A 16115-nucleotide genomic window follows, 5' to 3' on the forward strand; every position below is an offset into this window, starting at 1 on the left:
TGGGCTTAGATCCTGAGATTTTTAGTGGAAGAGCAGACTCCAATTGGCTCTTGAAAGAAGAGAAAGATTTGAATTGGAGGAAAAGCAGTTTCTACCAGCAGTGGAGTGAGGAAAAAAGACTATTACTTGCTGTTTGGTTTCTGTGCTTGTCACATCTCCCTCCTTCCCTGACTTTTCTGATTAATATTAATGTGTCTATAGATGAATTGCCCCAAAGGCCACAGCAGTTATTTGCATGTGTTATAATAGCTTTCCTCACCCAATCACATAGAATTGATTCTATTGAACCTTCAAAACAGGACAGAAGTAGACTCAGTCACCACCAGAGATAAGTTTGCGCTTATTCGCTTTTCTCTATACCTCTAAGTTTGGTCAGATGCCAAACCTTCCATGGATCCTATCTCTGTTTGAGATCAGCCCTGTAAACAAGCAGGCCACCCACTCAGCAGCAACCACACCTTCAGCTAGAGTGAGTGGGCGACCTCTTGGCTGGGGCACAGCAGGGAACCCTGCAAGAGATGAGCAGGAAGCCTGGTCTCTCCAACTCAACTACCGAGCTTGGAAGACCATGAAAGACGCTATCCTAATAAAACCTTGTATTACTGAAACTTTACTGTGCTTTTCCACAGTCTTTCTTTATGATTTTTAATTAATTAATTAATTTTTAGTTTTCAACATTCAGTTCCACAAGTTTTTAAGTTTTAAATTTTTCCACCTGTCTCCACTCCCCTCCCCAAGATGGCATGCAATCTGATACAGGCTCTACATACACATTCATATTAAACATTTTCACATTAGTCATGTTGTAAAGAAAAATTAGAATCGATGGGATGAACCACAAGAAAGAAGAAACAAAATAAAACAAAAAGAGAGAGAGCAAAACACATGCTTCAATCTGCATTCACAATCCATAGTTCTTTTCCTGGATGTGGACAGTATTTTCCATCATGAACCTTTTGGAGTTGTTTTAGAACCTGACATTGCTGAGAAGAGTCAAGTCTATCAAAGTTAGTCCTTGCACACTGTGGCTGCTACTGTGTACAACGTTCTCCTGGTTCTGCTCCCTTCACTCAGCATCAGTTCATACAAGTCTTTCTAGGTTTCTCTGAAGTCCACCTCTCTTTTATGATTTTGATGGAGCCCCATCCCCCATCTTTAATTTTCCCTATTTTCCAGGCTTAGTTCAGGTGTCATCTCCCCTTTGGAGAACATTTGGTTGGGTGCTCCTGCCTGCCCCTAGCACTGACTTGAAGCCTTCCATGAGTCTCCAAGCTAAAAATTATGTACTCTTCCTAGAATCTCTTTAACTTCTCCACTTGGACCACCTCATCACATTTTCTACAGTTATTACTATTATTATTGTATGTTATAGTTATTTGGATATTCATCCTATCCCCCTACTAACTCATCCTAAATTCCTTGTAGGCAGAAACTTTTTTTTCATCATCGTATCCCCACTGACTCAAATATAGCAGTCTCTCATTTGGTTGCTAAATTATTTATTCAAATGATTTGAAATATCATCCCCAGATGAGGAGCCAGGGACCTAACAATTTTAGCATCTGGGTAGAGGTGGCCATAGAGTAAGCACAAGCAATCTGGCGCAGCCCAAACTGCAGCTGGGTGAGTGGCATGAAAGGGGTCCTCAAGCTAAGACACTGCCCCCTGGGCCCCTGCTTATGGGAGGGTAGGCAGGAAGAAAGAGAACAGAACAGAGATGTCCAGGTAGGCATTCACCTGGGAAGAAGAAAGTGAGGTCTCTGTTAGCTTCCTATTTAAATTAATTCTTCTTGCTCATAAAATGCTAAGCTCTGTTGTTGTTACTGGGTTTTGGTTTGTTTTTTTTTTCTTTTTGAAGACTGCAAGTGCTTTTGGTGTCTTCTAAGTTTGGAGCCCAGGGCCTAAGACTTGGCAGCCCTGCCCCAGTTATAGCTCTTGGAGGGCATGAATATAGCAGGAATAAGTGACTGGACCAGGGTCCCACAATGGTAGAATCAGAACTAGAACCCAGATCTCTGGAATCCTCTGTAGATCAGACATCCACCCTACCCCACTCTGCCTCCTGTGCCACCTCCATCTGCAAACATGATGCTTAATTGGAGCATTGAGGGTGCTTAAATGCTGAGGATCTGACTCTAGCTGCTGTTGAATATAATGTTATTGAAATTGAGATGATCTGCTCTCTCTTTGGGGCCAAGCAGGGGAAGGGAGGAAGGGAACAGAATATGTGCCAGGCAAAAAGTGATAAGTGCTTTACAAATACGATATCATTTGATCCTCACAACCCTGAGATACAGGAGAGTTAGAGCTTCAGAGAAGGCGGAGCTCTAGAGAAAGGGGCTGCTTTTTTGCTTTTCCTTCCTATTTGCCTGATGCACTGACCTCTTTCCTGTTACCATTTCTAGTTAAACCTGAAGCTCCTTTTGACATAAATATCACCTACCGAGAGGCGGCAAATGATTTCGTGCTCACATTCAATACAACACACTTATGGAATGACTATGTGAAAGATGTAATCCATGACATAGCCTATCACCAAGAAAACAGTAAAAGCAACTGGATGGTGAGTAGATGACAGCATTTTTGAAAGCCTTCTGAAGATCCAAAGTGTATGGCAAATAGAGAAAATCTCCTGTTTTGCATCTTCTTGCTACACTTTCATCTACCTAGCACAATGGATAGGCAGTCTGACTGCTTGGGAATATCAGGGCCAGGTCAGTTCTTAATGTTTCTGAGTCCCTCAGAGACCACTGTTTTCTTCTGTCAGCTATGGAGCCAAAGGAAGGCTTTCAACAAGTCACAGAGGAGTCCCTGATACCAGGTGGAGAGATGTTGAATGACATGCCTTTCCAGCTCTGAGATTTCGGAGAATCTAAATTCTTTTCTATCATGTGGCTTCAGGATATGCAGTCATGGTTTATAATGACTTCCTTTAAACCAGGCCAAATGCTGGATGAGACTCGCCAGTGACCAGGGCCCTTTGGGGTGAGGCTTAGCAAGCAGCACAGCAAATATCAAAACTTTGTTTGCAGGACCCCTCCCTCTATTGTTTTCAGATTCTTTGTGACCCCATTTTGGTGTTTTTGGCAAAGATACTGAAGTGGTTTGCCATTGCCTTCTCCAGCTCACTTTAACAGATGAGGAAACTGAGGCAAACAAGGTTAAGTGACTTGCCCAGGGTCAAACAACTTAAGTGTCTGAGGCCAGAGCTGAACTCATAAAGATGAGCCTTCTTTATTGCATACCCAGAGATCTATTCACTGCACCACCTAGCTGCCCAACTCCCTCTACTCATTTGTAGATGACACCACCTCCCTTCTCTGGCCTGAGGGCCTTGAAAGACTCCAGTAGGTCAGCAGAGCAACAAAGATTTTTTTCTACTCTTGCTCCCTGAAAACAATTCATCACAGGGTGACTAGGTGGTGCAGTGAGTAGAGCACCAGCCCTGGAGTCTGGAGTACCTGAATTCAAATTTGACCTCAGACACTTAATATTTACTAGCCATTTGACCTTGGGCAAGTCACTTAACCCCAAATGCCCTGCCCTCCCCCCTCCAAAAAGCAAAACAATAATAATCACTTTTTTAAATGTGGTTTAAAGGGCTTCCATTATTCCAATTGCAAGGAAAAATTGCTAGGGTTTGTAGGGAGTGACTTTCAGTTGAACACAAAGGGAAATGTTAATAAGTTAAAAAGATCTGTGGCTCTATTTGGCTCCTGTCAGTCAGATCTCAGGCTACAGGCCCAGTTCATTCTCTCCTGCCTGATTACTCCTCTCTTAGTTTTTGTCCAAAAATTAGTGATCCTGCTACACAGGCTAAATGTTCTTCCACTTTTGAATCTCTAAATCAATAGACTGGCTTTAGCAAAGCTGTTAGTGTCTTGGCTCTTCCAGACTCAACATCTCTCAACTTTAGGGAAAGCTTTATATCCGGAAGCCCTACCTTAGACAAATACTCATATTCTCATAATAGCTCCCCACCCCATCCCCAAACCAATCCTCTTCTTCCTGGCCCCCTCTTGATCTCTGCCCCTTGGGCCCCTGAATGAGGAAGCCCCTTCTGACTCTAGTATGCAAAAAAATTTTCCTCTTGGGCTTCAGGCTTATCTCTACCTTCCTCTTGTCTATTCTCCCCCTCCTCTCCTAGATCATCCACTTTGGACTAAACCACCATAATAACCCTACCTCCTTAAACTTGACTTACCCCTTTTAGAATCAAATAGACGCTTTCCTTCTGCCTCCATTCTCTTATTCTTCAAAATGTATTATCTCATTCCATGGGTAATCCTCATCTTCTGTTTTTATTACGTATAAGGAAATGCTCATTTTATTTGGCTTTTTACTTCAGAATTTATTTTAATGTCTTAACAATTTTGCTTGTGTTTTCTTGCGGCTCTCCCACCATATTCCTGAATCTGGACCTCAATATAACAATTTAGAGGTTGAGCTTCTGTAGTAGACATGTCCTGAGCCCAGTCAGTAGTGGTCACCTTTCCTTGCCCATCCTTTCCCAGAATTGGCCCAACCCCCAATTCCCAGCCTCAGGCCCTCTCCTGGGGAAATGGCTTTTGCAATTCCTCATTGCAAATTTAGAGAAAGACTAGGGAAATACAGTACATGATATGAATGTAACCACAACAAACAAGAAGCAAGGTAGGCCATATGACTACAATGAACATGAAAGTGTCCCTGAATGTCTCCATTAAGTCAAAGCCTCTGTTGAGCTAATGAAAGAAATAGTGCAGGTAGCTTTATTCTGGGCATAGTGATATTGCTGCTACTTTCCATATCAAAAGCATCCCTCCACCTGCTTTTTTCCTCCTCACATGGTTGAGATCATCACCATCATCTGCAGCCAGGCTCCTGGTTTTCAGGAGAGAAGTTCCCTAACCTTGGCTCATCCTCTACCTTCCTTGGCCTCCTCTTCTTTAGTTCAAAGGAAGGAAGTAAAGTGATGAGAAAATGGACTCTGTTCAGAGGTCTAGCTCACCTAATCCACTTTTACTTTTCCTCTGGCCAAGGTTGACCATCAACAAAGTAGACGACCACCTATCTAATGTGATGTGAGGAATTAGGTCCACCTGCCCTGTATAAAGAACACCTGTTGACTTGTTAGAACCTGTTAGAAACCGTCAAGGAATTTGATCTTCAAATGATGAGTCCATAAGAATGCAACATTACTGAATTAAATTTTACTTGTAATAGTTTGTTAAACTTGAATGTAATTTGTTTCTTCATCATGAACAAGAATAACAAAAATTACATCTTGCATTCTTTAGCACATAAGTTCGCGCTATCCTCTTGTGACACTTCTGGAGAGAAAGCTACAACCAAATTCAACATATGAGGTTAAAATACGGTCACTTCCCAGTGGAAACTTTTTTGCAGGGTCCTGGAGTGATTGGAGCCCCAGTGTCTACTTCAGGACACCACTGAGACCCAAAGCAGGTATGCCTTGACTGTGTTCTGTTTATATCTGTGGCCTATCTTAAGGAAGAAAGGAATTGGAAGGAAGGAAGGAAGAGAAGGAGGGAGGGAGGGAGGAAGGAAAAAGAAGGAAGAAAGTAAAGAGGAAAGGAGGGAGGGGAGGAAGAAAGGGAAGAGAAGGAAAAGAGACAGGGGAGGAAAAGAGGGAGGGTAAAGAGGAGGGGATAGAGGGAGGGAGGAGGGAAAGAGGGAAGAAAAAAGGAGGAAGGGGAAAAAGGAAGGAGGGAGGGGAGGAAGGCGGGGAGATAGAGAAAAGGAGAGGGACAGGGGAGGGAAAGAGGGAGGCCAAAGAGGAAGGGATAGAGGGAGGGAGGAAGGGAGGAAGGAAAGAAGAATAAAGAGAAAGAGGGAGGGAAAAGGGAAGAAGGGAGAGGAGGAAGGAGTGGAGACAGAAGAAGGGAGAGAGACAAGGAAGGAAAAAGGGAGGGTAAAGAAAAGGGAAAGGAGAGAGGGAAGGAGGAAGGGAGGAATAAAAGAGGGAACAGAGGAAGGGAGAGAAGGAAGAAGTAAGGGAGGAAAAGGAAGGATTTAAAGCATCTACTATGTGCTAGGCACTATGCTAATCACTTTTAAAATGTTATCTCAGGGTGGCTAGGTGGCACAGTGAGTAGAGTGCTGGGCCTGGAGTCAGGAGGACCTGAGTTCAGATCCAGCCTCAGACACATAACAAACAAACAAACAAACAAAAAAACTAGCCATGTGACCTTGGGCAAGTTATTTAATCCCAATTGCCCTCCAAAAATAAAAAAAAATTATCTCATTTGATCCTTACAATCTAAGAGACAGGGCTATTATCAGCCTCATTTTATAGCTGAGGAAACTGAGACAAACAAAGGCTAAGTAACTTCTTCAGGGTGATACAGTTAGTAACTGTCTTAAGCAGCATTTGAAAGCAGGTCTTCCTGGCTCTAAGACCATTGCTCTATCCACTATGTTATCTAACTACTACTTTAATAACAGTTAGCAGTTATATAGTACCTAATATATGCCAGGCACTGAACACCCACAGCACCTTACATAGATACTTGATAATCATATATTGGTTGAGGCACCCAGGTGGCATAGTGGGTAAGAGCACAGGACTTGAAGTTAGAACGAACCAAGTTCAAATCCTGCCTCAGACATTTACTAGCTGTGTGACCCTAGACAAGTCATTTAACCTGCCTCAGCTTCCTCATTTGTATTATGGGAATGATAATGGTGCCTGCCTCATAGGGTTGTTGTAAGAATCAGCTAAGATAATCTGTAAAGTTCTATATAAGTGTTAGTTTTATTAGGTAGATATATAGACAGGAAGGAAGGGAGGAAGGGAGGGAGGGAGGGAAGGAGGGAAGGAGAGAGAGAAAGAAAGGAAGAAAGAAAGAGAGAAAGGAAGGAAGGAAGGAAGGAAGGAAGGAAGGAAGGAAGGAAGGAAGGGAGGGAGGGAGGGAGGGAGGAAGGAAGGGAAGGAGGAAGAGAGGGAGGGAGGAAGGGAAGGAGGGAGAGAGGGAAGAAGAGAGGGAGGGAGGAAGGGAGAAAGGGAGGGAGGGAGGAAGGGAGGGAGGAAGGGAGGAAGGGCGGAAAGAAAGAAAGAGGAGGAGGAGAAGAACAGGTGACTTCTGCAGGGCTGGACTACCCTCCCCCTAGCAGGGCATTCCATTTTCTAGATGCCATAGAAGAACCATATAAATGATGCTGTTCTTGTATCTTCTTTAGGGAAAATGAGAAGGAAGTAGCTAAAATCTAAAGGAAGTATCCAAAAATTAAAGCCTGCAAACTATAGTTTACCACCTCCTGAAAGATTCTAAACCCCTAAAAGTCACCCAATGGTTGCATAACATGAGTTTGTCAATTTCACAGAATCGTAAAATGAATAGAGTCCTAGTATAGGATGAAAATGGACAGTGTCCAACCCTATTGTCCTGAAAATGCTAGGAGCTACCAATAGCTCTGATTCTAAGACCTTCCTTTCCCCACTTTCCAGCTGCCATGGTAGAGGCTTGTCTTTTCTAGGTTTCCCGAATTCATCAATAACCTCAGTGGCCTTATTAAATAGTTCTCCTCATGTCTACTTCTTATATCCTTAGATTCCTTCAAGGTTCAGTTCATGTGTTACCTCCCAGGAGTAGCCTTTCCTGATTCCTCACCCGAATATTAGTCTTCTCTCCTTTCTCAGTCACCAGTAAACGTAGTTATCAATCAATCAACAAGCATTTATTAAGCACTCACTTTGTACCAAACACTGGTAAACACTAGGGATGCAAATCGAAAGCCAAAAAGAAAAAAAATCTTACCCTGAAGAAGCTCATATTCCACTGGGAGAGACAACACATATTAATCGTATTGCATTTTTTTTTTTGGCTTTTTCTTTTGGAGGGCAGTTGGGGTTAAGTGACTTGCCCAAGGTCACATGGCTAGTTTTTGTGTTAAGTGTCTGAGGCCAGATTTGAACTCAGGTCCTCCTGACTCCAGGGCTAGTGCTCTATTCACTGCACCACCTAGCCAACCCTAATCATATTGCATATTAAACCACCACAGTAGAATATAAACTCCTTGAAGGAAAAGACAATTGTTCATTTTGTCTTTGTATCCCAAGTGGCTTGCACAGTGCCGTGTATTTAGGAGGCACTGATAAATGCTTGTCAGATTAGATTGGATTACTCAGATATCTGGGTCTTTATAATCAGCCTACAGTCCCAACAGGGACAGCCCCAGAAGAAATGACTTGGTGTCCCACCTTTTCACAGAATGACAGCCTTCTAATGGAACATTACACAATCACAGACTTCAGAGGAGCCTACACTTGAAGAAATATCTGATTCTAATAAGAACTGACTTTGGGGCTTTTTAAATCACAGGACTAATTGCCTCCCTCTTAATGTCAGCAACTGTCTTCTATTTTAAGTGGGATACAAACTACTCCATTTGTGAATGAATTTGCAAGGAATGTTACCTTGCCTTTGAAAACTCAAGAACAGACTCCCTCTCCAATGCAATTGTGGATACACCTATCTATGTATGAATTTTTAATTGCATTGATTTTACTTTTGCTCAATATATATCTAGTAGAGATCTTGTTGAACAATCTTTATTTTGCTTTTTTCAACTAATTTCACTTATGCTTGATATCAAACATCGAGGGTATATACATATCTGATGTCTTTAAAAAAGGGGAAAAAGGTTTGTCAGATCTCTTGTTACTAAATTCACTATCCTAATATTTAATTGTTTCAGCTTCTGTGTTTGCAATCTAAACTGCACAATAGGTTAATGAATTATCAAAAAATGTTTCTGTAGCCTTTAAGACACAGCATGACATAGATAAGTATCTATTATATAAGATCAATTTATTACAATTAATATTATGCTTAGATATAAGTTAAAAGCATTAAAAACTCAACTGTTTACTTAGATGTGATTATAAATACACGTATATTTGTGTTGCCACTAGCTTATATAGTTCCTCTCATCCCAATACCACATGGGACAGGATCAGAGCCCGCTTATTGGGAGTGTGGCATAATTTCAATATAACCTTGGAAATTAAAAGCTTTCAATCAAATTATTTAGATATTGAACATAGTGAGATTCCTGGGATTGGCCCAGTAGGAGTTACAAAAACAATTATTGATACAGTGAAAAAAATCTCTATTCATTTACTTCCCATATTAATCATTATAATAGTCTGTTGTATATTTGGACCTTGCATTATACGAATTATAACTGACAATATTAAAACTTTAGGCACTGAATTACATGCCTTTAAACTTATCCTTAAAAAGGGGGGAAAATTGATATCAGTGGACCTGAATATCAAAGACCTCTTTGAGATGCGACTTTTCACTAAGTTAGCTCCTTAGTTCTTTTGATATGGGTTGCATTTAAAAGGATGTTGTTTGAGTTCTGAGACCAACAGGCTATACCCCAAGACTTTAGTTGTTCAGAGCCAAAATATTTGATTCAGCACTCAGGTATCTTTGGGTGGTCAGCTCTAAATGTGAGGATTTTGAGGATTGCAGCTTTTCCTTTGAAGTTTGCTCTTAATTGTATCTGTTTATGACTGTGGCTGCCTTAGCAGGTACCTGAGGCCTAGATCAAAGGTCTTACCCTAAGACTTTGGTCTCCTAGATAACAAATCCTTATCAAATTATCTAATCTGTGCTACTTCCAGGATACTACAGACTAGATAATGATTAGAAAACTTGAGTCCCCTTCCTTTGTCTCTGTTGCCCTATAAAAACCTTGTCCTGAGAATCAATAAATGGAGTTCATCATTCTTCCTTGAACTACCCACCTGGCCTTGTCATTTCTTATTCACGTCTCCGATCATGCATAGTGCTGGACACTGAGCAGCCCACAGCAAGGAAGGTTCTTGGCTCAGTGGTTATCTGCCTATTGTGAGTGAGATAGGGGACGTCTTTGATGATTGATCATATCTGGGTATGCAAGTCATGTTAATTCCATCACTCAAATTAGTGCTATTTGCTATTAAATTTAATATTTGCTTTTTGAAAAAAACTAAATGTGATAGAGTCATGGGTTCATATCCTATCCTCTATTTTTTGTTCTTCATATATTGGAATGTTAATTGTTAACTTTAAAAACATGTAATAAAATAATAAAAAAATACAATTTTAAAAGAAAAAAACTTGTAATGATAAAAAAAAATTTTTAAATAGTGCTATTTGATGGAGTAACAATTCCCCCAAATATTCAGAATATCACTTTATCTTGGGCCTTTGGCTACAGAACTCTTTTTTTGTTTAAAAAAAAGTATTACAATTTTATTAAAATACAAGACAATCCTAAATATAGAATAAAATAATGTAACATAATAGATATTTATAACATAATAAGATAATAATAACGATGATGCTGCTGCTGCTGTTAGATGGACTTATTTTGGGGTGCAGTTTCCCCAAACACATCTTTAAGGACACTGCTACACTGTTACTCAAATTCATATTCAACTACTTTTTTTCTTTTATTAATATCCCTCTCACTATCCCTCTATTCAGTGAATTATTTTAAATGCAAAACAAAGCCTTTAATACATGCTTGCATAACCTGACAAAACAAATTTCTGCATTGGCCATATCTGACAATGCCTGTGTCTGTCTGTCTGTTTCTCTCTCTCTCTCTCTCTCTCTCTCTCTCTCTCTCTCTCTCTCTCTCATTCTCCCTCCCTCTCTCATTTTAAAACCATCCCTGCTCTACCAGGAGGTGAGTGGCCTGTTTCATCTTCAGTCTTCAGGTCTCGTGGTTTATCATTTCATTAATCATAGTTATAAAATCTTTTAAAGTTAGTTTATCTCTATAATGTTATTGTTTCATGAATTGTTTTCAAGTTACAGAATTATTTTGAAGGAAAAAAATGGGCTTGCCCGGGTAACTTCAGTAGATGAAGCCACAGGGGGCTATGGACATTGATAAAAGGATCAATAATGATATATTTATAATGTAGACAATATATAATAACCTTGTCCTTGGTTTCCAGAGGAACTGGATTATGCCATGCTCATTATCATCACTCTGAGTTTCTCCTCTGGGATCCTGGGGATTGTTGTGACCTGTTTGCTATGGGAAAAAAGGTGAGGTGCTTTTCTCATTCAGAAGGATTGTATTAAGACATTGTAGGAATTGAAAAGTCAACTGTCCCTACTCATTCTCAGCTAATTCTCAAGCACCAGTGACATTTTTCTGTTTGATCAAGAGCTATAAAACACCTTAGAATTCATTTGGCCTAACTCCCTCTTTTTATGGAAAAGGAAATCAAGGCACCAAAGAGGGTAAGGGAGTCACAGAGGTAGACTTGAACCCAGGACCTCTAATCCAAATTCCAAATCCAGCTACCTTTCCACTGTTTGAGGCAGCATCCCCTAAGTCATTTCTTTGGAAGCCAAAAATAACAAACAAGACATAGGATGAAATCCAATAAAGAGGAACACAAAGTTAAAGGAAAATTGGGGTTAAGTGACTTGCCCAAGGTCACATGGCTAGTTTTTGTGTTAAGTGTCTAAGACCAGATTTGAACTCAGGCCCTCCTGACTCCAGAGCTGGTGCTCTATTCACTGTGCCATCTAACCACCCCTTTCAATTTATCTTAGAGGCATTTTGGTGATGCAGTGGAGAGAGCACTGGGCTTAGAGTCAGAAAGAACTGAATTCAAATCCAGCCTACTATATTTATTAGTTGTGTGACCCTGGGCAAAGTCACTTTACTTCTTATTGTCTCAGTTTCTTCATCTGAAATATGGGGTTAATAATAGCACCTACCTCCCAGAGTTGTTGTAAGGATAAAATGAGATGTTTGTAAAGCACTATGTAAACCTTAAAGCACTTTATGAATATTAATTATTATTATTAAGTAACTTGCTGCATGGTCTTTTGGGCTCTATCAGCTATTCTGTATTAGAGGCGAGGCTTAAACCCAGATACTCCTGTTTCTAAAGCTGGCCTTCTACCCACTACACCTCTTACGAAATTTGATCTGGTATGAAATAGAGTTGCTAGTCCACATTGCATCTACTGTCTCTTTTATTATCACCATTTTCTTATTTCAGAATTAAGCCGGTTTTGTGGCCCAACCTTCCTGATCATAAGACGACTCTGGAACAGCTGTGTAGGAAACCACAAAAGGTTGGATTTTTTTTTTGAAACTTTCAGGACATTGGATAGGTAGATTGTAGCATCCTAGGGGAGTCCGGGATTACAGGACAAGGGGTAGTAGAGCTTGAGGTCTTGGCCCTTTTCTGAGACACTCCCCGGTGACCAGGAGGATGCCATGAACAAGTTTTGGGGAAAGAAGACTATAATAAAATAGTAATCTCATTCTATTATTCCTGGATTTCCCAGGCCTGTAGAGCATGACCACGGTACCACCAGGGCCTAAAAGAGCTACCGCACCTCCAAAGACCTCCCTATCTCACTATCAGAGCATGAAAGAGACCAAGGAAACATTGGGCTTCAAGGAGAGTTAGACTCAGGGGTGGAGAACTGCCTCATGTGGACTTCTATATCCTTCAGTGTGGCCGTTTGACTGAATCCAAGTTTTATAGAACAAATCCTTTTATTAAGGGGATTTGTTCTGTGAAGTTTGGATTCAATCAAAGGGCCTCACTTGAGGACCTAGAAGGCCACATGTGGCCTCAAGGTCGCAAATTCCCCACCCCCTGGATAGGACTAGATAATCACTGCCTAGAGTTTATAACTCTTTCTGGAGACTTAGGTCCTCAAAGCAATGTCTGCTAAGGGGCACTTTTTATATTCTATGGGAATATGTCCTGATCCATTGTCAGAAAGAATGACTTTCTGGAACTCTTGTTAGCAAGTTCTTCTAGTTCTAATGTCTGAACACATTATCTCATTTCTTATACAGAATTTCAACATCAGCTTCAATCCAGAAAGCTTCCTGGACTATCCAATTCACAAAGTAGATGGAATTCAAGCCAAAGAAGAGGTAGAAGGTTTTCTGCAAGTCCCAATCCCCCGAGACCTCAACGTCACAGAGAAGATTGGTCTCAGTCCTGACTGGCCGTCTGAGAATAACTTCATCCCACCAGTGGCTTATGGAGGAAACTCACCCCCAGCTTGCCTGCATGGGAACTTCAATACACGTGACCTTTCTATGGTCATGGCCTCAAAGTCACCCAACCAGCAGGAGAATAGCAAAAATGAAGCTCATTTCTGTGGGGGCCTACTCCTTAGCTCTGACTCCAGAAACACTGCCTTGACATTCCCTTTTCCATTCAGACTAGGAGTCTTGGCTCCAAATCCAACTGCCCAAGGACAACCCATCAATGCAAACCTGAGGTTAAGTCAAGAAGAAGCGTATGTCACCATGTCTAGCTTTTACCAAAACAAGTGAGCCTCAAGAAATCCATGATTTGGAGCATCATAGCCAACAAAGATAACAGAGGGGGCTGCTTGGAGACCCTATTTCCCAGCCTGAATCTAGTTTCTGACAATAGCTCAACATAAAAAAAGAAAAACCAACTTTTCTATTTGTAAAGCATTTACATATACCAAATTTGGGAACACCTCTTTGGCCATTCCCTAGTTAAGTGATGCTTCCTTCTAACAAGATTGAAAGTGCCCTTGCTTCTGTTGTTATTGATTTCAAAAACAAATTATCGATCTATTCAATTCTTTGAAAATGGTTGAGGAAGAGAAAAGGAGGAAGGGCAGAGGGGAGTATGAAAAGAAAGATGAGAAGGAGGGAGGAAAAGAAGGAAAGAAGGAAGAAAATGAAAGCCAAGTGATGGATGCGATCTACAAGTATAAATTTAGGATGCACTCTCATAATCAGAATCTGACAATGTGGGCATAGAAATGGAGACTGACAAAGACATTGTACTACTCTGGCTTTTCTCCCAGCTGCTCTGAACTACCTGTTGCACACCATTTTGAAGTTTACCATTTAATACAGATAGTTTCCGACAGTAGAGACACCACACTCAAACCAGGCATTCTGTCTTGGGGAATATACCTTAGTTCTAAGGAAGGAGGGAAATGAGCTTTTCTTCTAGTTCAAGAATCATGTTTGCAGAGTCTGAAGATACAAAATGCAAGTGACTTTCAAGATTGAAACATAGAATCACCAAATCTTAGCTTTGAAAGGGACCTTAACCAATCATCTGGGTCAAACTTTGACCCAATTCTCTACAGTTTAAGGAAATCACTCTCTGGATAAGAAAAGAGATAATGTGTTCAGACATTAGAGTGAGATAGTCTATGTTCTATTTGGGGGCAAAACAAATTCTCTTCTATTTTTCTATAATAGTCCTCAACTTAAAATTGATTAGTGGTAGAAAAAAATGATTTCTGAATTACCAAGACTATGGGGTTCACTCTGACCTGCCATTTTCAAAATCTGTAGCCATTATTGGTTCTTGGAAGAAATCTCATTGCTAACCCTGGATGTCAGGACATTTCAGTAAATGGAGTAAGTGAATAAACTTTCATCTTAGCATTAGTGAATCAACAACCTGAATTTATCCACAAATTGTCCTGCTCTTCCATCAATTTAGGAAATGGCTGAATACTTCAATGAGTGCATTACATTTATTTGTATTTTATAAGTTCTGTCCATGTTAAGGATCTTCATTGGATTTCATTGGAAGTCACAATTTGTAGATGCCTTAGAGACATGTTTGCTTTTACCTTTTGTCTCTCTTAGTTTGGTAGAAATTCAGGGATGTATAGCAAACTACAAGCATAGAAGGAAGATGACAGATACAAGAATCAATCCAAATTTCAAGGACTGAAATGAGAGCACCTAGCTATTTCGGTCCTCCATTTGCTGCTGTCTCCTGAACCTCTCCTCTTAGGGCCATCCCTTAAATATAAGACAGAGAGGTTAAAAGGGGAGAGGTGAAGCTGGGGAATTAATGTTGCATAAGAGATCTAGGGCATCCTCTCCCCTAGTTAGTTTAGTGCCATGATGATGATAGTTTTGCCACCTTACATTGCCATCATGCTTTGTACAACAATCCATATTATCTCAGTTAATCTTCTTAACAACTCTGTGAGGTTGGTACTATTATTCCCATTTGAAAAATGCAAAAAACAGGGCAGCCAGGTGGCTCAGCGAGTAAGATCACTGGCCCCAGTGTCGGGATGACCTGGGGATCAGATCCGGGCTCAGATACTTAGCACCACACCCAGACATAACTGGCCGTGTAACCTTGAGCAAGTTACTTAACACCAATTGCTTTAAAAAAAATGCAAAAAACAAGACACAAAGAAGTTAAGCAATTTGCCAAAGATCACATAAGTTGGTAGGACAGTTGGCACAAGAACCCAGGTAGAAGGGTATCTTTTATATAAGTAGTAAATTGGAGCCAAGAAGAAATGTACTGTTTTCTGGACTGAACTCCAACACTATGCTAGAGGACTTCCAAGATCCCTTCTCTCTAACATTCTGTAATTTGAAATGTTGAATATGAGTGAAAATTGATACATTTGAGAATAGACACATGCCTGAAGTCCTTACTGTTGGAAGAATGAAACTGGTGGATCCCTTGAGTTTGGAAGTGCTGAGCTGCAGTAGGACTAAATTTTGCAAATTGGGCATCTGCACTAAGTCTGTAACCAATGTGGTGAGCCCTCCATGAGTGAAGGGTCACCAGGCTACCTAAAGAGGGATTAATGGGCCCAGGTTTGAAACAGAGAGGACCAAAGCTTCTATGGAAGAAGAAAGGAAGGAAGGAAGGAAGGAAGGAAGGAAGGAAGGAAGGAAGGAAGGAAGGAAGGAAGGAAGGAAGGAAGGAAGGAAGGAAGGAAGGAAGTTAAGAAGAAAAGGGCCACATTTATTGTTCATTTATTATGAAGAACATGATTGTTAATGTATAATTGCTGCTAATGCTTGATGCGCACACTGACTTGCACTATACAGCATTTAAATATAACTAGTCTCTTTCCCAGTTGAAGCAGAGAATCTGCCCAATCTTTAACAGACTTTTGAAAGGAAGGTCTTCAGATCACATTTGAAACAAAGATGTGTATTGTCACTTCTCTTACCAGATGGATCTACACCGAGCATGACCAGTAAGGAGATTTATAAAGCATCAGGCTGGTCTGATATTGGACATGGTTGCTCTGTATAAGAAAGAAGGGAAATGAGCCCTAAATTTGTTTGCTTTTTGGTGG

The 16115-nt window shown here is 40.7% G+C and overlaps 1 protein-coding gene across 1 annotated transcript in view; it reads left to right on the plus strand.

The window, feature by feature from the left end:
• Positions 1-15702, plus strand: part of IL7R (interleukin 7 receptor) — a 31457-nt gene extending 15755 nt beyond the window's left edge. Inside the window, exons 4-8 of the mRNA XM_069096129.1 lie at positions 2406-2563; positions 5280-5448; positions 10964-11057; positions 12029-12104; positions 12844-15702. Coding sequence (XP_068952230.1) covers positions 2406-2563; positions 5280-5448; positions 10964-11057; positions 12029-12104; positions 12844-13332 — 986 coding nt within the window. The 3' untranslated portion in view covers positions 13333-15702. The remainder of the gene's footprint in view (positions 1-2405; positions 2564-5279; positions 5449-10963; positions 11058-12028; positions 12105-12843) is intronic.
• Positions 15703-16115: the final 413 nt, after the last annotated feature.

This window comes from Petaurus breviceps, unplaced genomic scaffold (genome assembly GCF_028583685.1).
Source record: "Petaurus breviceps papuanus isolate PSGF00001 unplaced genomic scaffold, PetGlider_PUasm1.0 229, whole genome shotgun sequence".
Classification (NCBI taxonomy): Eukaryota; Metazoa; Chordata; class Mammalia; order Diprotodontia; family Petauridae; genus Petaurus; species Petaurus breviceps.